The sequence below is a fragment of the Triplophysa dalaica genome, chromosome 22 (genome assembly GCF_015846415.1).
Source record: "Triplophysa dalaica isolate WHDGS20190420 chromosome 22, ASM1584641v1, whole genome shotgun sequence".
In the NCBI taxonomy this organism is placed as follows: Eukaryota; Metazoa; Chordata; class Actinopteri; order Cypriniformes; family Nemacheilidae; genus Triplophysa; species Triplophysa dalaica.
In genome coordinates, this window is record NC_079563.1 from 19461916 (window position 1) to 19483075 (window position 21160).

Sequence of the window (21160 nt, forward strand, 5' to 3'; positions counted from 1 at the left end):
AGATGACTTAGGCTGTATCACACTGTGTACTAACCAGACATGTTATAAAATAAATCTTTAACATGTAGAGTTTTTTTCCTAACCAACCATGTCAGCGATGCTCTTTGAGCACCAGTGATTTCAAATGTTTTTTTTATGTTGTAGTAGGGCTGTGCGATATGGCTAAAAAATATATAAACGATATGATGCTTCATATCGTTCGATATCGATAATTATTGACCTTTTTTTTTTTAAAGTAAAAATGACAAGTAGAACAGTAAGTATTTAACCACTGTATCTAAACTGACCCACATTATTAAGCAATACAGCAAAAAATAGTTTTAGCATTAAAAAAAGTAAAACAATTTTTTTTTAAACAAAATATCTTTTTTATGTCTTACTCTACTTATATTAAGATAAACGTTTAAACAAACTTTAACTTTAAACTTTAAATTAAGTGAACACATTTTGTAACATTTTATGTCAACATGGAACAATCAAGGCAAACTTTGAGGTAGATCAACAACAGCATCTGTAATAAGTAATACCAACAAACCCTTATAACAGTAAACAAAAGCCTGACTTCTCCACCATGCTGAACGGCAGCATTTCTTTTGCAATGAAGTACGCTATTGCATGGGTTATGTCATTATATCGCTTTGAAGATTTATCATATGGCACTGTTACCGAGTACCTCTCCAACGTGTACTGCTTGTGGGTTGTTTGTTGACTTGAGGTAGATGGGCGACATGATGTATATTCCAAAGGGTTGCAGGGGTTTAGATGGTGAAATAAATTGCTTGTGTTTCCTTGCTTAGACGGGACATCCTTTTTACATCGCTTTCACACTACGTTCTTCTGATGTTGGTCGGAAGAGAAAAAAAAAAAAACTGTCACACTGGCGAGCTGACATCTCGCTTTTGGTTCACAATTTCCGTGCTGACGGCAAGCACGGCACTTATCTTGCACGTGTTCTAATGTCAACATGGCGATGACGCAACCAAATTGAGCCTAACGCAACTCGGCAAAATAGATCTTATTGGTTGTTTGCTTGTCAATCGTAGCACGCTCATGTAACAAAACATATTATAGCCTGTTTAAGATTTTCGGACGTCACGGGCGCGCACATTTTAAGGAAATTATCTAGCGCTATATCAAACTTTTTTTTATATTGATATCGACCTCGTTTTATCGCCCAGCCCTATGTTGTAGAGTCGGTTTGCGTCTGATTAAGACATGGTATTAGAAAATTGTCTGTTGATGGTGCAGCTACCATGTGCAGTCATTATATTGTCTCTTTGCCTCACACTGAATTCATGGACTCTTAAAATATTAATAACCTTAATGCAACAACGAGCTGTTTTGGTGTATGGTTCCCCCATGTGGTTGATTAGCCCAATTGTCTGTCAAAAATGTGGTAAATATTCCCGCAGTATAAGCTTCCACGTGGGCAGAAACCGCTGTTACATCATGTCACTTCATAAACTGTGCATGAAGCACTCTTTTGGCTCCCGAAGGTTTTTACTACTGGGCTTAAATAAAAGTTCAAACTAGATTCTGATGTAGCAGTTGGTTGTTAGCCGTTAGCGCATAGCGTGCTAGCTACATAGCAGCTAACTTGCTAAATTTGCTACATAACACATTTGCAGTCACCCAAAACACAACACATGGACGTGAATGTGTTTAGTAAACAACACAAATATTTTTTGTAGTTATATTTTCGGAAACACACTCGCGACCAGGCGGTGTGCTTTGTGTAATGGGTGCAATCACTAACTGACACTCAACTCGCTATGGCAATAGTGCATAGTAGAGATGCGCGGATGAGCTAAAATGTCAACCGCATCCGCTGCTTCAAATAAATTATCCACCCGCCGCCCGCACGTATAATTTTCTCTGATATAGATATCCGCACCCGACGCGGACCCGATCGTCACTTTAATTACTCAGTAAATTTTCTAGCACTGTCTTTGTCTGTAAATGCTTAAATCTAATCTTTCCATTTAGCACACACATGATGTACCATAAGAGGTACCAGTCTTATCGCTTTCATATACATACAGTGCCTCACAGTAGTTGCATATTACAAACCCAGCACTTGATTCATCCTTGTTAAAAACCACTTCGGAAAAACGCTCCCACACGGTACTTTTCTTTCCTACCTTTTGTTTTGTTTTTAATTCTCCCTTTTTGAATTTCTCTGGGATCTGTTTTACCTCCTATGACGGCGTTTAGTGCCACGTTAAAAATATAAATAAATTCTCGAAATGTTACGAGAATAAAGTCAAAATGTTACGAGAATAAAGTCGAAATATTACGAGAATAAAGTCGAAATGTTACGAGAATAAAGAATAAAGTCGAAATGTTACGAGAATAAACTCGAAATGTTACGAGAATAAAGTCGAAATGTTACGAGAAGAAAGTCGAAATGTTACGAGAATAAAGTCAAAATGTTACGAGAATAAAGTCGAAATATTACGAGAATAAAGTCGAAATGTTACGAGAAGAAAGTCGAAATGTTACGAGAAGAAAGTCGAAATGTTACGAGAAGAAAGTCGAAATGTTACGAGAGTAAAGTCGAAATGCTACGAGAAGAAAGTCGAAATGTTACGAGAATAAAGTCAAAATGTTACGAGAATAAAGTCGAAATATTACGAGAATAAAGTCGAAATGTTACGAGAAGAAAGTCGAAATGTTACGAGAAGAAAGTCGAAATGTTACGAGAAGAAAGTCGAAATGTTACGAGAGTAAAGTCGAAATGTTACGAGAGTAAAGTCAAAATGTTACGAGAATAAAGTCGAAATGTTACGAGAATAAACTCGTCGTAAAACGTATTTTGTTTACGTGAATGTTGTATTTTAAGAGTTTAAGTTATGTTTAAGCACGTCATCTGAAGCAATGAATAAGTTCTTTGTTCTAAGGAAGGCCTTGCAAACACCAGCAGTCATTTTTAAAACCTGTTTAGTTCCCCTTTTTTACATTTTATGAATCCTTAAGGATTGTGGCTTTTATAAGCTTGATGCAACCAGGTTTTTGTAAATTAGGTAATCAAGCATTGTTTTAATATTTCAATGTTTCTATGCTATTTCAATGTTTGCTTCAGTTTATCATTTGAATCCATATGCCACAACGCGTTGGGACCTCCGCTGAAGTAATTTAACCGAATCCTCCACAGCCTTTGTTTCTAGCAATTCTGTGATTTTTCTCAAAATATTATGAGTTAAACTCGTATTACTACGAGTTTATTCTCGTAATATTTCAACTTTATTCTCGTAACATTTTGACTTCATTCTCGAAATCTTGGATTTTTTTATTTTTAACGTGGTACTAAAACGGCGTCGCAGCCTCCATTTCTGCTTAAAGAAATATACCGTTCTCTACCACCGACAGGCGCGCATTTCTTTTAAATTACTGCAAATTAGCGCCTGATTAAAAATGCATTTAAAACATATTCGTATTTTTTGAGAAAATTTGTTAATATTGTATATGGTATCATCCACCCGCGACCCACCCACAATTAATCAGAATCAATTTTTTTATCACCCGACCCGCGGATCATCCGCAGCGCCCTCGGATTTAACCGCCATCCGCGCATCACTAGTGCATAGCACAGTAACTATAGATACCGATAACATTAGTCTACGTGCATGAACTATGGATTCAGCAACTTTTGACCATAAAACATTTATTGTGGTTCATTAGTCATCATTTACAAGCGTACCACTAAATTCGTGATGAGGCACGATCATGCTACTTTAGCTATTGAGACCCAGCAACATTACATTATCTCTAGTCTACCTTATGGTTATAAATTGTGAACAAGTAACGTTAGTGCGCCAATAAACAACCTGAGCACTGCCAAAGTACTAATTAGCTCAAAAGTACAGGACAGAAGAAAAATTACATATAAGACTTTCAAATCCAGTAGCAGGAAGGCTAACGTTAGGTCTCCGTCCGTTTTGCAACCAGTTGCCTCTTGCAGCTCGCGTCGCCGAGTGTAAGTCCATCAGATATTGATTCGTGGCCGATCACTCTCTCTCTTTTCCTCTTTTTTATATTTGCTGGCTCTGCCATAGTGATGGTTTGGGGACTTGGGTTGAACTAGATAATTTCGTCTTATTGTTAGCTGTTGACTAACCTCTCCCTGGCTGCATGTAAAACGTGACGTATGCCGTAAAGCAGGGGATAGGCGGGGCTTGTACCAACCCGAACACCAACGTTTCAAGTGCGATTTCAGCCGATAGGAGTCTGCTTAGGTAGCAACAGCAGTAAAATTTGTCCAGTTGAAAGCTGTCCTACCACTAAAAGAATTTTAGAGACATTCATTTAAAGTCAAAAAGTTGCTCGTTGTCGCTTTAATTCAGTTTGACTACTGTATGTTTAGCACCAAAGTGTTACAGTATGAATGGAAAGAAAAGTAGAAATGAACGTGTTTGCCAGCCCGACTTACATACATAATGTGCATTTTTATGTATAGGACAACTCAGAATCGATTTATAGTCTAATTCAATAATTGTATTTTTTGACAGGCTTTTACACACATCATAAGTCATCTCTCACTTCTTTAAATATTCAGCAGTGGGTGGGTTTAATTCTGTATAATCAAACCTCAATGGGATGGTCTGCCTTTTTGTAAAAAGAAAATAAATGTTGGATGTTCACGACAGCTTCAGTGATGTTTTGATAAAGCAGAGAGCAACAGAGACATGCTGTATGCAAGGGCACAATCAAGTGTGAGAACAATCAACCAGCATCATGGAGAATGACAGTCAAGGAATCCGCTTTTGCTTTCCAAACAACAATTTGTCATGTATTGGAGAATACAGACCTCTAACGGAGTCTGTCATTTTGTACACCTTCATTTTTTTAGCGTCAGTCTTCACCGTGTTTCTGAACCTGCTGGTGATCATCTCCATCTCTCACTTCAAGAAGCTTCACACTCCAATCAACCTGCTCATTCTCTCTCTGGCTGTTGCCGATCTGATTGTGGGTCTGATTGTGATTCCACTGATGGGCATCAGATATATTGATACATGCTGGTACTTAGGAGAGACGTTTTGTTCTTTATTTGTATTTATTGCTTTCACTGTTGTTTCAGCATCTCTCAGTAATTTAGTTTTTATTTCTGTTGATCGTTACATTGCTGTGACTGATCCATTGAGATACACAGTAAGAGTCACAACTAATAAAACAGTTTTTTGTATCGTCTTGAACTGGCTTTGTTCAGTCCTATATTCATTATACTTTTATGAAGCTTTGACACAAGAAGGGTGTTATGGGGACTGTGCAATTCATTTTACGATGAAACATGTTGTCATGGACCTCGTTGTTACTTTTATCGCCCCTTGTGTTGTAATCATGTCTTTATATGTGAAGATCTTTTGTGTTGCGAAACATCAGAGCAAAGTTGTGAGTACTAACACATGCATCAGGTCACAAAGAAAGGCAGCCAAAACATTGGGGATTGTGGTAGTGGTTTACTTTCTGTGTTGGATCCCGTACTACATGGTGAGTCTTTTTGAAGGAGACGAGTCTTCTGCATCAGTTGAATTTAATGTAACATGTTGGATTGTTTACATGAATTCCTGTATGAATCCCCTTATTTACGCTCTGTTTTATAGATGGTTTAGATTATCAGCCAAACACATTCTGACTCTACAAATATGTCAACCGTCATCACAATACTTCAATCTATTCCCTGATTATTAATGATCAATATACAGTACAAGTCATCTGTCCAAGAACACATTTTATATCTACAGTGAATATGCTTTTGTTTTTCTCTGTCATTGTTTGTATTTTGTTGTATTTGGGGTGTGGGTTGCTCGTGTTTGGAAACATCACAGCTTTTTTCTGCATGTATACATTTGCCTGGATTATATATTGCTGTCTGTTTAAATCTGCAAATTTACTTGTTCTTTTATAATGGTCAAGATGCTGAGTAAACTTAGTAAAGTTGTTGTACAAATATAGAGTAAAAATATGTCACAATACTGTGTGTGATTCTTTTATTTGAAAGAATCTGTAGGCCTATCTTATGTTTTCTTTCTCCAACATGATTTTCTTAATTTCTTCACACAATGGTTAAGAAATGGTTGGATTTATGTTTCACCGAAACATATCAAGCAGATTAGATTATTTAAAGGTGGGATAAGTTTTTTTTAAGGGTGAAGCACCAATAGCATTTCTTCTTTGCTCTTAGCCTTGACCTTTAAAAAAGTATTATTATTTTTGTCAAACATTTTTTGTATATAATTTCAGAATGCTAAATATAATTGTTGTTCATGCATTTTGCGAATTGAACTTCAAACGGTTCTATAATCGAGAGAAATAAATATAATGTGCTGTCAATGATGAGCTAGCGTAGTGTGCACTTAGCATTAAATACAACCTTTCAAGACAGTATTTAAATGTCAATATTTTAAACCTTTAGATCTGTACTTTTTAGAAGTGATCAAATCTAGAATTTTTAGGCTTTAAGTGATCACAGTGCTCCACACAGCTTCATGAGGTCACTAAAGACTTACCGAAGCGAATCGATGTGTTTGTTTAAGATAAATCTTCATATTGACAACTTTATAAACTGTATTGTCTAACTTATGTATTAACTCCGCGCATGAACGAGAGTTAATACAGTTTATAAAGTTGTCAGCAGTGTTGCCACAGTTACTTTGAAGAAGTAATCTGATTACTGATTATACCTCTAAAAAGTAACTTCGTTACTTTACAGATTACTGGATTTTAAAAGTAACTCAATAAGATTACTCGTTACTTTATCAGTTACATTCAGCAGCTGCAGCCAACACCACCGCTGCCTCAACATAAAAATAAATTATCCACCGGCATATAGATATCCGCACCAGACCCGATCGTCATTTAAATTACTCAGTAAATTTTCTAGCACTTTCTTTGTCTATAAATACTTAAATCTAATGTTTCGATTTAGCACACACATGTATCTGTCATACAGTCGTTGCATATTACGTACACAGTAATTGATTCATCAACCACTTCTCTAAAACGCTCCCACACGGTACTTTTCTTTTCTACCTTTTTTTTCTATTTCTCTCGGATCTGTTTTGCCTCCATTTCTGCTTTAAGAAATAGACCGTTCTCTACCGCATTTCTTTTAAATTACTGCAAATTAGCGCCTGATGAAAAATGCATTAAACACATTCGTATTTTTAGAGAAATGTTGTTAATATTGTATATGATATCATTCATCCGCGACCCACCCGCAATTAATCTGATTGTATTTTTTTATTACCCGACCCGCGGATCATCTGCAGCGCCCGCGGATTTAACCGCCATCCGCGCATCACTACTGCCCGAGCAACTTCTTCAACTCCCCCCACTTACTGCTTTTGCATCAAAGTCCAGCATTTGTTGTTTGGGTGGTGGGGGACCTGCTGATCTCTGCTTCGCAGCACCAGGCGGGACTCGCTCTGTAAATTGGACTGTGCAGTGATGCGACTCCAATTGTTTCTTCAAATTTGACGTAGTGTTTTTGAAGCTTGATAGCACTTTGTCGCCAGCACAGAGAGTACAACGAACCTTAATATTGTCATCTAGCGGACACAAACTCGTGACTGTATTTCCAGCTATAAACGCGCATCTCTCTCCTCCCTCCATTGTTGTTTACGTTTGTGTCGCTGCGTGGTAGGGGCTATTACACGTGAATTGTCCTCGTGCTGAAAACGTGACTTGTCGCATAATGCTACGTGACTTCACTCCCTGAGACGCAAGAAGAAAGCAAAAATATATATTTTACTAAGGAAAATGACAAAAATAGTAACGCACAGTGACTTGGATAAATAACTTTAATCTGATCAATGGTTCGGAAAAAGTAACGCGTTAGATTACTCGTTACTGAAAAATGTGGTCAAATTAGACTAACGCGTTACCGGCATCACTGGTTGTCAGTATGGATGTTTTTCTAAACCAACCCATCGATTCGCTTCATTTGGCCTTTACTAACCCATGAAGCCATGTGGAGCATTTTGATCGATGGATGCACTTTTTGGAGCATCGAAATCTTATCCCTGAAGATCCAGGATATATGGTATTATAACTCTGACTGTATTCCTCATATATGCTTCTATTGTTTTCCTCATTTGTAAGTCGCTTTGGATAGAAGCATCTGCTAAATGTAAATGTACGTACAGTAGGATGCCTGGAGAGTGAGTAAAACAAGGGGTCATTTTGGTGTTCCTCTGAACTATCCCTTTAAGTAGACATGTCAATGTGAGCTTAGATGACTTAGGCTGTATCACACTGTGTACTAACCAGACATGTTATAAAATAAATCTTTAACATGTAGAGTTTTTTTCCTAACCAACCATGTCAGCGATGCTCTTTGAGCACCAGTGTTTTCAAATGATTTTTTTATGTTGTAGAGTCGGTTTGCGTGTGATTAAGAAATGGTATTAGAAAATTGTCTGTTGATGGTGCAGCTACCATGTGCAGTCATTATATTGTCTCTTTGCCTCACACTGAATTCATGGACTCTTAAAACATTAATAACCTTAAAGAAACAACGAGCCATTTTGGTGTATGGTTCCCCCATGTGGTTGATTAGCGCAATTGTCTGTCATAAATGTGGTAAATATTCCCGCTGTATAAGCTTCCATGTGGGCAGAAACCGCTGTTACATCATGTCACTTCATAAACTGTGCATGAAGCACTCTTTTGTCTCCCGCGGGTTATACCACTGGGCTTAAATAAAAGTTCAAACTAGATTCTGATGTAGCAGTTGGTTGTTAGCCGTTAGCGCATAGCGTGCTAGCTACATGCTAACTAACTTGCTAAATTTGCTACATAACACATTTGCAGTCACCCACAACACATGGACGTGAATGTGTTTACTAAACAACGCAAATATTTTTCGTAGTTATATTTTCGGAAACACACTCGCGACCAGGTGTGTGCTTTGTGTAATGGGTGCAATCACTAACTGACACTCAACTCGCAATGGGAATAGTGCCTAGCACAGTAACTATAGATACCGATAACATTAGTCTACGTGAATGAACTATGGAATCAGCAACCTTTCTTTGTTCCTCACCTCCAAGTATTCACCTCTCATTAATCGTGTGAAGCCATCAGTGAAGACCATCAAGGTGTGGCCTGCGGGGGCAGACATCACACTCCAGGAAAGGTTTCTACACACAGACTGGAGTATGTTTGCTTCTCAGGCTACCAGTGGCTCTCACACGGACATAGACACCTACACCTCCTCTGTATTGGACTACATCAATACCACCATTGATAGTGTCACAACTCAGAAGCAGATCACCATATACCCCAATCAGAAACCATGGATGAACAAGGAAGTGCGCCTCCTGTTGAAAGCACGCAATACTGCCTTCAGATCAGGTGATGAACATACCTACAGTACTTCCCGGGCAAATCTGAAGAGGGGCATCAGAAAGGCCAAGCACTGGTACAAGTTGAAGCTAGAGGAGCATTTTTCCAATTCTGACCCTTGACACATGTGGCAGGGCATCCAGGCCATTAGTGACTACAAACCCAACCACTCCATCCCCATAAACACAGATGCCGCCTTCCTGAGTGAGCTTAATGACTTTTTTGCACGCTTTGAGAGAGACAATAAGGAACCCGCCACCAGGCTCACACCTTCTACTGACCACCCAATCATCAAACTAAATTCCACAGATGTTTTTTTTTACTGCACTAAGCCGGATAAACACGCGCAAAGCTGCTGGCCCAGATGGCATCCCTGGTCGCGTACTCAGGGCATGTGCGGAGCAGCTCGCTGGGGTCTTCACGGACATCTTCAACCTGTCCCTCGCACAAGCAGTGGTTCCTGCATGTTTTAAATCCACCTCCATTGTGCCCATTCCAAAAAATTCCAGCCCGACATGCCTTAATGACTACCGCCCTGTAGCACTCACACCCATTGTTATGAAGTGCTTTGAGCGGCTGGTCCTGTCACACCTAAAAGACTCTCTACCATCCACACTGGACCCATACAAATTTGCCTATCGTAGCAATAGGAGCATAGATGATGCGGTGTCTATGGCGCTGCACTCCGTGCTCACACATCAGGACAATAAGGACACTTATGCACGCATGCTGTTTGTAGACTTATGCTCTGCATTCAATACCGTCATCCCTTCCAAGCTAATCATCAAACTTGGAAACCTAGGCATTAACAACTCAACCTGCAACTGGATTATGGATTTCTTGACGAACAGGCCTCAGCTTGTTAGGTTAGGCAACATCTGCTCCACCACAATCACCCTCAACACTGGTGTTCCACAGGGCTGCGTACTGAGCCCCTTTCTCTACTCCCTTTTCACACTCGACTGCAGACCTGTGAATGGACCTAACTCCTTCATCAAGTTCGCAGACGATACAACAGTGATTGGTCTCATCAGCAACAACGATGAGACTGCTTATAGGGAGGAGGTACGGCACCTGGCCTCATGGTGCTCAAACAACAACCTGCTCCTTAACACCTCCAAGACAAAGGAGATCATCGTGGACTTCAGGAAGGCGAAAGGAGGCACACACAACCCCATCCACATTAATGGGATGGCTGTCGAACGTGTTTCCAGTTTTAAGTTCCTGGGGACCCATATTTCGGAGAACCTGTCCTGAACCACCAACACCTCGTGCCTGGTCAAGATGGCTCACCAGCGTCTCTTCTTTCTGAGGACACTGAAGAAGAACCAACTGTCTTCAACTATCCCGGTGAACTTCTATCGCTGCACGATAGAGAGCATCCTGACCAACTGTGTCACAGTCTGGTACGGGAACTGTTCTGTTGCTGAGCGCAAGGCACTGCAGCGGGTGGTGAAAACAGCCCAGCGCATCACAGGGACTACACTCTCTTCCATTGAGGACATCCAGAAGAAACGCTGTCTGCGTCGAGCTCGCAGCATTCTCAAGGACTCCTCTCACCCCGCTCACAGACTGTTTACACTCCTGCCTTCCAGTAGGCGCTTCAGGTGCCTCCGGACAAGAACCAGCAGACTAGGAAACAGCTTTTTTCCCAGAGCTGTTTCATTATTGAACTCTGTCCCCCACTGATTCCACTACCCTCATAACTTTAACTTTAATGCTGCTATTACATTGTTTACATTGCACTACAGGGCTGCCATGCATGACTGAACTGTACACACCATTACTTCATGTATCTGCTCTACCGGACTGTTTACACACACACAGCATAATTTGCACTCTATACTGCTCACATGCACACAAGGAATATTACTGAATGCTCTTTTGCACTAATGGACTACTCTCATAACTGCATTACCTCATCTACTGCACTGTAACTTCAATAACTGCACGAACTTATCTACTGCACTCTAACTCTATTAACGGCATCTACTCATCTATTGCACCATAACTTCAATTACTGTATTAGTAACTCAGTAACTCTATTAACTGCATCTACTCATATATTGCACCATAACTTCAATAACTGTATTAGTAACTCAGTAACTCTATTAACTGCATCTACTTATCTACTGCACTCTAACTCTATTAACGGCATCTACTCATCTATTGCACCATAACTTCAATTACTGTATTAGTAACTCAGTAACTCTATTAACTGCATCTACTCATATATTGCACCATAACTTCAATAACTGTATTAGTAACTCAGTAACTCTATTAACTGCATCTACTCATCTACTGCACTGTAACTCTATTAACGGCATCTACTCATCTATTGCACCATAACTTCAATAACTGCATTAACTCATCTACTGCACTGTAACCTTAATAACTGCATTAACTCATCTACTGCACTGTAAACTTAATAGCTAATGTCTGTAATTAATGCACACTTAAGTCACTTGCACTATTGTATAGTCTAAATTGTTATCTGTTCATATCCACCTGTACATTAAAGTTCACAGTATATATCCTTCTGTATATATTGTCCATAGTACATACCGACTGTCATATTGTTATAGAACATTTGTATAGTATTTCCCTAATATTGTATTCTGTATTTATTCACACTGTATATCCTGAACTTGCAAATTGCACTTCTGGTTAGACCTAAACTACATTTCGTTACACTGTACTTGTATACTTGTAATGACAATAAAGTTGAATCTAATCTTTTGACCATAAAACATTTATTGTGGTTCATTAGTCATCATTTACAAGCATGACACTAAATTCATGATGAGGCACGATCATGCTACTTAAGCTATTGAGAACCAGCAACATTACATTATCTCTAGTCTACCTTATGGTTATAAATTGTGAATCAGTGACCTAAGTGCTCCAACCTGAGCACAGCCAAATTACTAATTAGCTCAAAAGTACAGGACAGTAAGAAAAAATGTACACATAAGACTTTCAAATCCACTAGCAGGAAGGCTAACGTTAAGTCTCCATCCATTTTGCAATCTGTTTCCTCTTGCAGCTCGCGTCGCTGAGTGTAAGTCCGTCAGATATTGATTCGTGGCCGATCACTCTCTCTCTTTTCCTCTTTTTTATATTTGCTGGCTCTGCCATACTGATGGTTTGGGGACTTGGGTTGAACTAGATTATTTTGTCTTATTGTTAGCTGTTGACTAACCTCTCCCAGGCTGCCTGTAAAATGTGACGTATGCCGTAAAGCCGGGGATAGGCGGGGCTTGTACCAACCCGAACACCAATGTTTCAAGTGCAATTTCAGCCGATAGGAGTCTGCCTAGGTAGCAACGGCAGTAAAATTTGTCCAGTTAAAAGCTGTCCTACCACTAAAAGAATTTTAGAGACATTCATTTGAAAGTCAAATAGTTGCTCGTTGTCACTTTAATTCAGTTTGACTACTGTATGTTTAGCACAAAAGTGTTACAGTATGGAATGGAAAGAAAAGTAGAAATGAACGTGTTTGCCAGCCCGACTTACATACATAATGTGCATTTTTATGTATAGGACAACTCAGAATCGATTTATAGTCTAATTCAATAATTGTATTTTATGACATTTACATTTACATTTAGTCATTTAGCAGACGCTTTTATCCAAAGCGACTTACAGTGCACTTATTACAGGGACAATCCCCCTGGAACAACATGGAGTAAAGTGTCTTGCTCAAGGACACACTGGTGGTGGATGCTTATGACAGGCTTTTACACACATCATAAGTCATCTCTCACTTCTTTAAATATTCAGCAGTGGGTGGGTTTAATTCTGTATAATCAAACCTCAATGGGATGGTCTGCCTTTTTGTAAAAAGAAAATAAATGTTGGATGTTCACGACAGCTTCAGTGATGTTTTGATAAAGCAGAGAGCAACAGAGACATGCTGTATGCAAGGGCACAATCAAGTGTGAGAACAATCAACCAGCATCATGGAGAATGACAGTCAAGGAATCCGCTTTTGCTTTCCAAACAACAATTTGTCATGTATTGGAGAATACAGACCTCTAACGGAGTCTGTCATTTTGTACACCTTCATTTTTTTAGCGTCAGTCTTCACCGTGTTTCTGAACCTGCTGGTGATCATCTCCATCTCTCACTTCAAGAAGCTTCACACTCCAACCAACCTGCTCATTCTCTCTCTGGCTGTTGCCGATCTGATTGTGGGACTGATTGTGATTCCACTGATGGGCATCAGATATATTGATACATGCTGGTACTTTGGAGAGATGTTTTGTTGTTTATTTGTATTCATTATTTTTAGTGTTGTTTCAGCATCTCTCTGGAATTTAGTTTTTATTTCTGTTGATCGTTACATTGCTGTGACTGATCCATTGAGATACACAGTAAGAGTCACGACTAATAAAACTGTTTTTTGTATCGTCATGAACTGGCTATGTTCAGTCCTATATTCAATAAGTATCTTATACGATTCCTTGTTCTACCCAGAGGGAAAAGACAGGTGTTTTGGAGATTGTACAGCTTCCTTTAAGTTAAAACATGTTGTCACGGACCTCATTGTCGCTTTTATTTTCCCTAGTTCTGTAATCATGTATTCATATATGAAAATCTTCTGTGTTGCAAAACATCAGAGCAAAGTTGCGAGTACTAACACATGCATCAGGTCACAAAGAAAGGCAGCAAAAACATTGGGGATTGTGGTAGTGGTTTACTTTCTGTGTTGGATCCCGTACTACATAGTGATACTTATAGAAGGAGACGAGTCGACTTCATCAGTTGAATTTAATGTAACATGTTGGATTGTTTACATGAATTCCTGTATGAATCCCCTTATTTACGCTCTGTTTTATAGATGGTTTAGATTATCAGCCAAACACATTCTGACTCTACAAATATGTCAACCGTCATCACAATACTTCAATCTATTCCCTGATTATTAATGATCAATATACAGTACAAGTCATCTGTCCAAGAACACATTTTATATCTACAGTGAATATGCTTTTGTTTTTCTCTGTCATTGTTTGTATTTTCTGCAGTTTTTTCAAATGTTTTAAAAAATGTCCTGTTAAAAGTTCATTAATGCATATTATTTATAAGCACTTTTAATAAGGGTGTTACATGAAAGAGCCAAGATTTGGGCTTTGTTGTATTTGGGGTGTGGGTTGCTCGTGTTTGGAAACATCACAGCTTTTTTCTGCATGTATACATTTGCCTGGATTATATATTGCTGTCTGTTTAAATCTGCAAATTTACTTGTTCTTTTATAATGGTCAAGATGCTGAGTAAACTTAGTAAAGTTGTTGTACAAATATAGAATAAAAATAGGTCACAATACTGTGTGTGATACTTGGTTGTTTTTGTGTACTCTTATTCGCTAATGAACGAGAGTTAATACAGTTTATAAAGTTGTCAGTATGGATGTTTTTCTAAACCAAACGCATCGATTCACTTCATCTGGCCTTTAGTAACCCCATGAAGCCATGTGGAGCAGTTTTTTAATCGATGGATGCATTTTTTGGAGCATTGAAATCTTATCCCTGAAGATCCAGGATATATGGTATTATAACTCTGACTGTATTCTTCATATATGCTTCTATTGTTTTCCTCATTTGTAAGTCGCTTTGGATAAAAGCATCTGCTAAATGTAAATGTACGTAAAGTAGGATGCCTTGAGACTGAGTAAAACATGGGGTCATTTTGGTGTTCCTCTGAACTATCCCTTTAAGTAGACATGTCAATGTGTGCTTAGATGGCTTAGGCTGTATCACACTGTGTACTAACCACACATGTTATAAAATAAATCTTTAACATGTAGATTTTTTTTCCTAACCAACCATGTCAGCGATGCTTTTTGAGCACCAGTGATTTCAAATTATTTTTTTATGTTGTAGAGTCGGTTTGCGCCTGATTAAGACATGGTATTAGAAAATTGTCTGTTGATGGTGCAGCTACCATGTGCAGTCATTATATTGTCTCTTTGCCTCACACTGAATTCATGGACTCTTAAAACATTAATAACCTTAAAGCAACAACGAGCTGTTTTGGTGTATGGTTCCCCCATGTGGTTGATTAGCGCAATTGTCTGTTATAAATGTGGTAAATATTCCCACTGTATAAGCTTCCACGTGGGCAGAAACCGCTGTTACATCATGTCACTTCATAAACTGTGCATGAAGCACTCTTTTGTCTCCCGGGGGTTATACTACTGGGCTTAAATTAAAGTTCAAACTAGATTCTGACGTAGCAGTTGGTTGTTAGACGTTAGCGCATAGCGTGCTAGCTACATAGCAGCTAACTTGCTAAATTTGCTACATAACACATTTGCAGTCACCCAACACAACACATGGACGTGAATGTGTTTAGTAAGCAACGCAAATATTTTTTGTAGTTATATTTTCGGAAACACACTCACGACCAGGCGTTGTGCTTTGTGTAATGGGTGCAATCACTAACTGACACTCAACTCGCAATGGGAATAGTGCCTAGCACAGTAACTATATATACCGATAACATTAGTCTACGTGCATGAACTATCGAATCAGCAGCTTTTGACCATAAAACATTTATTGTGTTTCATTAGTCATCATTTACAAGCATGACACTAAATTCGTGATGAGGCACGATCATGCTACTTAAGCTATTGAGACCCGGCAACATCACATTATCTCTAGTCTACCTTATGGTTATAAATTGTGAACCAGTAACATAAGTGCTCCAACCTGAGCACAGCCAAATTACCAATTAGCTCAAAAGTACAGGACAGTAAGAAAAAAATACATTTAAGACTTTCAAATCCAGTAGCAGGAAGGCTAACGTTAGGTCTCCATCCGGTTTGCAATCTGTTTCCTCTTGCAGCTTGCGTCGCCGAGTGTAAGTCCGTCAGATATTGATTCGTGGCCGATCACTCTCTCTCTTTTCCTCTTTCTTATATTTGCTGGCTCTGCCATAGTGATGGTTTGGGGACTTGGGTTGAAATAGATTATTTCGTCTTATTGTTAGCTGTTGGCTAACTTCTCCCAGGCTACGAGTAAAACGTGACATATGCCGTAAAGCCGGGGATAGGCGGGGCTTGTACCTAACACCAAAGCTTCAAGTGCGGGTTCAGCCGATAGTAGGCTGCTTAGGTAGCAACGGCAGTAAAACTTGTCCAGTTTAAGGTCAAAAAGTTGCTCGTTGTCGCTTTAATTCAGTTTGACTACTGTATGTTTAGCACCAAAGTGTTACAGTATGAATGGAAAGAAAAGTAGAAATTAACGTGTTTGCCAGCCCGACTTACATACATAATGTGCAGTTTGATATAAGACAACTCAGAATCGATTTATAGTCTAATTCAATAATTGTATTTTTTGACAGGCTTTTACACACATCATAAGTCATCTCTCACTTCTTTAATATTCAGCAGTGGGTGGGTTTAATTCTGTATAATCAAACCTCAATGGGATGGTCTGCCTTTTTGTAAAAAGAAAATAAATGTTGGATGTTCACGACAGCTTCAGTGATGTTTTGATAAAGCAGAGAGCAACAGAGACATGCTGTATGCAAGGGCACAATCAAGTGTGAGAACAATCAACCAGCATCATGGAGAATGACAGTCAAGGAATCCGCTTTTGCTTTCCAAACAACAATTTGTCATGTATTGGAGAATACAGACCTCTAACGGAGTCTGTCATTTTGTACACCTTCATTTTTTTAGCGTCAGTCTTCACCGTGTTTCTGAACCTGCTGGTGATCATCTCCATCTCTCACTTCAAGAAGCTTCACACTCCAACCAACCTGCTCATTCTCTCTCTGGCTGTTGCCGATCTGATTGTGGGTCTGATTGTGATTCCACTGATGGGCATCAGATATATTGATACATGCTGGTACTTTGGAGAGACGTTTTGTTCTTTATTTGTATTCATTGTTTTTACTGTTGTTACAGCATCTCTCAGTAATTTAGTTTTTATTTCTGTTGATCGTTACATTGCTGTGACTGATCCATTGAGATACACAGTAAGAGTCACGACTAATAAAACTGTTTTTTGTATTGTCATGAACTGGCTATGTTCAGTCCTATATTCGTTATACTTTTATGAAGCTTTTACACAAGAAGGGTGTTATGGGGACTGTGCAATTTATTTGACGATGAAACATGTTGTCATGGACGTCATTGTTTCTTTTATCGCCCCTTGTGTTGTAATCATGTCTTTATATGTGAAGATATTTTGTGTTGCCAAACATCAGAGCAAAGTTGTGAGTACTAACACATGCATCAGGTCACAAAGAAAGGCAGCAAAAACATTGGGGATTGTGGTAGGGGTTTACTTTCTGTGTTGGATCCCGTACTACATGGTGAGTCTTTTTGAAGGAGACGAGTCTTCTGCATCAGTTGAATTTAATGTAACATGTTGGATTGTTTACATGAATTCCTGTATGAATCCCCTTATTTACGCTCTGTTTTATAGATGGTTTAGATTATCAGCCAAACACATTCTGACTTTACAAATATGTCAACCGTCATCACAATACTTCAATCTGTTCCCTGATTATCAATGATCAATATTCAATTCAATTTTATTTATATAGCGCTTTTCACAATGTGCATTGTTCCAGAGCAGCTTTACATTAGCAAACATGAAAAACAGAAAATGTAAAACACAGCATAGTGCATGGTGTTTATAGAACGAGCAAGATCTTTCTAATAAATAATATCTAATAAATAAATTAATGACATACATTTATATACAAGTCATGAGATAGATGACTTGTATACAGTACAAGTCATTTGTCCAAGAACACATTTTATATCTACAGTGAATATGCTTTTGTTTTTCTCTGTCATTGTTTGTATTTTCTGCAGTTTTTTCAAATGTTTTAAAAAATGTCCTGTTAAAAGTTCATTAATGCATATTATTTGTACACACTTTTAATAAGGGTGTTACATGAAAGAGCCAAGATTTTGGCTTTGTTGTATTTGGGGTGTGGGTTGCTCGTGTTTGGAAACATCACAGCTTTTTTCTGCATGTATACATTTGCCTGGATTATATATTGCTGTCTGTTTAAATCTGCAAATTTACTTGTTCTTTTATAATGGTCAAGATGCTTAGTAAACTTAGTAAAGTTGTTGTACAAATATAGAGTAAAAATAGGTCACAATACTGTGTGTGATACTCTCATTTGAAAAGAATCTGTAGGCCTATCTCATGTTTTCTTTCTCCAACATGATTTTCTTAATTTCTTCACACAATGGTTAAGAAATGGTTGGATTTATTTTACAAAGTTGGGACAAGTTTTCTTTAGATGTGGAGAACCAATAGCATTTCTTTTTTGCTCTTAGCCTTTGACCTTTAAAAAAGTATAATTATTTTTTTAAACAATTTTTTTATATAATTTCAGAATGATAAATTGTTGTTCATGCATTTTGCGAATTGAACTTCAAACGGTTCTATAAGCGAGAGAAATAAATATAATGTGCTGTGAATGATGAGCTATCGTAGTGTGCACTTAGCATTAAATACAACCTTTCAAGACAGTATTTAAATGTCAATATTTTAAACCTTTAGAGCTGTACTCTTTAGAAGTGATAAAATCTAGAATTTTTAGGCTTTAAGTGATCACTGTGCTCCACACAGCTTCATGAGGTCACTAAAGACTTACCGAAGCGAATCGATGTGTTTGTTTAAGAGAAATATTCATATTGACAACTTTATAAACTGTATTGTCTAACTTCTGTATTAACTCCGCGCATGAACTCGAGTTAATACAGTTTATAAAGTTATCAGTATGGATGTTTTTCTAAACCAACACATCGATTCGCTTCATCTGGCCTTTAGTAACCCTATGAAGCCATGTGGAGCATTTTGATCGATGGATGCACTTTTTGGAGCATTGAAATCTTATCCCTGAAGATCCAGGATATATGGTATTATAACTCTGACTGTATTCCTCATATATGCTTCTATTGTTTTCCTCATTTGTAAGTCGCTTTGGATAGAAGCATCTGCTAAATGACTAAATGTAAATGTTCGTACAGTAGGATGCCTAGAGAGTGAGTAAAATAAGTCATTTTGGTTTTGGCAAAACGACATTAGTGCATAATGCTTTATATTATAAGTGTTTAAACTCGTTTTGTAGACGCATGGTTCACTACACATTTACGCATTGTGAATGGAACCGAACTGAACATCTTCTGCTTTAATGACATATTTAAACGTGCATCATATGTCTCTCTCTTTTCTGTAAGCGCGTGAAGCTCTGAACATAAACAAAACTCTGTCTGTCTTTTAGTTCAAATTGCCTCACTTAACCAGCAGATACGTATCAAACGGATTAAACTCTTGGGATTCATGTTTCTTGTTAACTGCGATCAATGGCAAACATGTTTCCATGGTAAAGAACAGGTTACAACAGTAAATCATTACATTTACTCTCATTCTGTACAAACGTGGCACCATTAATACATGGTTTTACTGCTGAAACTTAGCATTAGCTTCTGAAGAGAATATTTATTGATTTAAGAATTGTTTCGTTAAAATTTCTGCTATATGATTCTGTGATATTTCTGCAAAACAAGCCGATAAAAATATCATTTGTTGCAGTGCACTAAAAAAAAATGGATATCACGAAAAAAGTCAATATTTTTTGTCACTCACTTCAGAAAGTGAAACCCACATATTATATAGATTCATTACACATAGACTGAAAAATGTCAAGCCTTTATTTATTATATGTCAAGTCCTGCTGGAAAATGAAAACAGCATCTCCATAAAGCTTGTCAGCAGAAGGAAGCATGTGGTGCTGTAAAATGTCCTGGTAGATGGCTGCGTTGACTGTGGACTTCAGAAAACACTGTGGATCAGAGACCTTTTCAGATGAAAGTAAATTTTGCAGTTCATTTGGAAATCAAGGTCCCAGAATCCAAGTCCAGTGTGAAGTTTCCACAGTCAGAGATGATTTGGGCTGCCATGTCATCTTCTGGTGTTGGTCCACTGTGTTTCCTGAAGTCCACAGTCAACCCAGCCATTCATTTTCCAGCAGGACTTGACACCTGTCCACACTGCCAAAGGAACCAAAAGCTGGTTCAATGACCATGGTGGTATTGTGCCTGATTGGCCAGCAAACCCGCCTGACCTGCAAACCCGCCTGACCTGAACCCCAGAGAGAATCTATGATGAGAGACACCAGACCCAGCAATGCAGATGACCTGAAGGCCGCTATCAAAGAACCAGGGCTTCATAACACCTGAGCAGTGCCACAGACTGATGGCCTCCATGCCACTCCACATTGATGCAGTAATTCATGCAAAAGGACGCCCAACCAAATATTGAGTGCAAAGAAATGAACATACTTTTCAGAAGCCTGACATTTCTGTTGTGTAATAGTTAAATTTTCTGAGACACTGAATTTGGGTTTTCATTATCTGTGAGCCATAATCATCAAAATTTCAAGAAATAAAGGCTTGAAATATTTCACTCTATGTGTAATGAATCTATATACTTTAATATATGAGTTTCACTTTCTGAAACGAGTGACAAATAATATTGACCTATTTCACGATATTGTCTTTTTGATATTGTCTATTGTTTTTTTTTTAGATGTACATGTATTTAAAATAAGACTCTATGACAAATGTTGGTGTTGCACAAAACAGGAAAGGTCTCCCTCCCGCTTTTAAAAAGTCACTAAGTAACTGTTACTTTGAGTAAATTTTAAACAAGGTACTTTTTACTGTTCCTTGAGTAGATTTTTTGACTGGTAACTTTACTTGTACTCAAGTACAATTTCATCAATGTAGTAGTACTTGTATTTGAGTGTTATACTTTTTCCACCTCCGATACAATGT

General features: G+C 38.2%; 4 protein-coding genes across 5 annotated transcripts in view; all 4 read left to right on the forward strand.

Moving 5' to 3' along the window:
* LOC130411507 (trace amine-associated receptor 13c-like) overlaps nt 1-21160 on the forward strand; it is a 61785-nt gene that overhangs the window by 21664 nt on the left and 18961 nt on the right. The window lies entirely within an intron of this gene.
* Nucleotides 4735-5898, forward strand: LOC130412102 (trace amine-associated receptor 13c-like). The gene has a single exon (XM_056737233.1). It carries the CDS (start codon nt 4735-4737, stop codon nt 5686-5688), a length of 954 nt encoding a protein of 317 aa, XP_056593211.1. The 3' UTR covers nt 5689-5898.
* Nucleotides 13308-14276, forward strand: LOC130412103 (trace amine-associated receptor 6-like). Its single transcript, XM_056737234.1, has one exon. The coding sequence runs from the start codon at nt 13308-13310 to the stop codon at nt 14274-14276; it is 969 nt and encodes a 322-aa protein (XP_056593212.1).
* Nucleotides 16855-17874, forward strand: LOC130411508 (trace amine-associated receptor 13c-like). Its single transcript, XM_056736172.1, has one exon. The coding sequence runs from the start codon at nt 16918-16920 to the stop codon at nt 17872-17874; it is 957 nt and encodes a 318-aa protein (XP_056592150.1). The 5' UTR covers nt 16855-16917.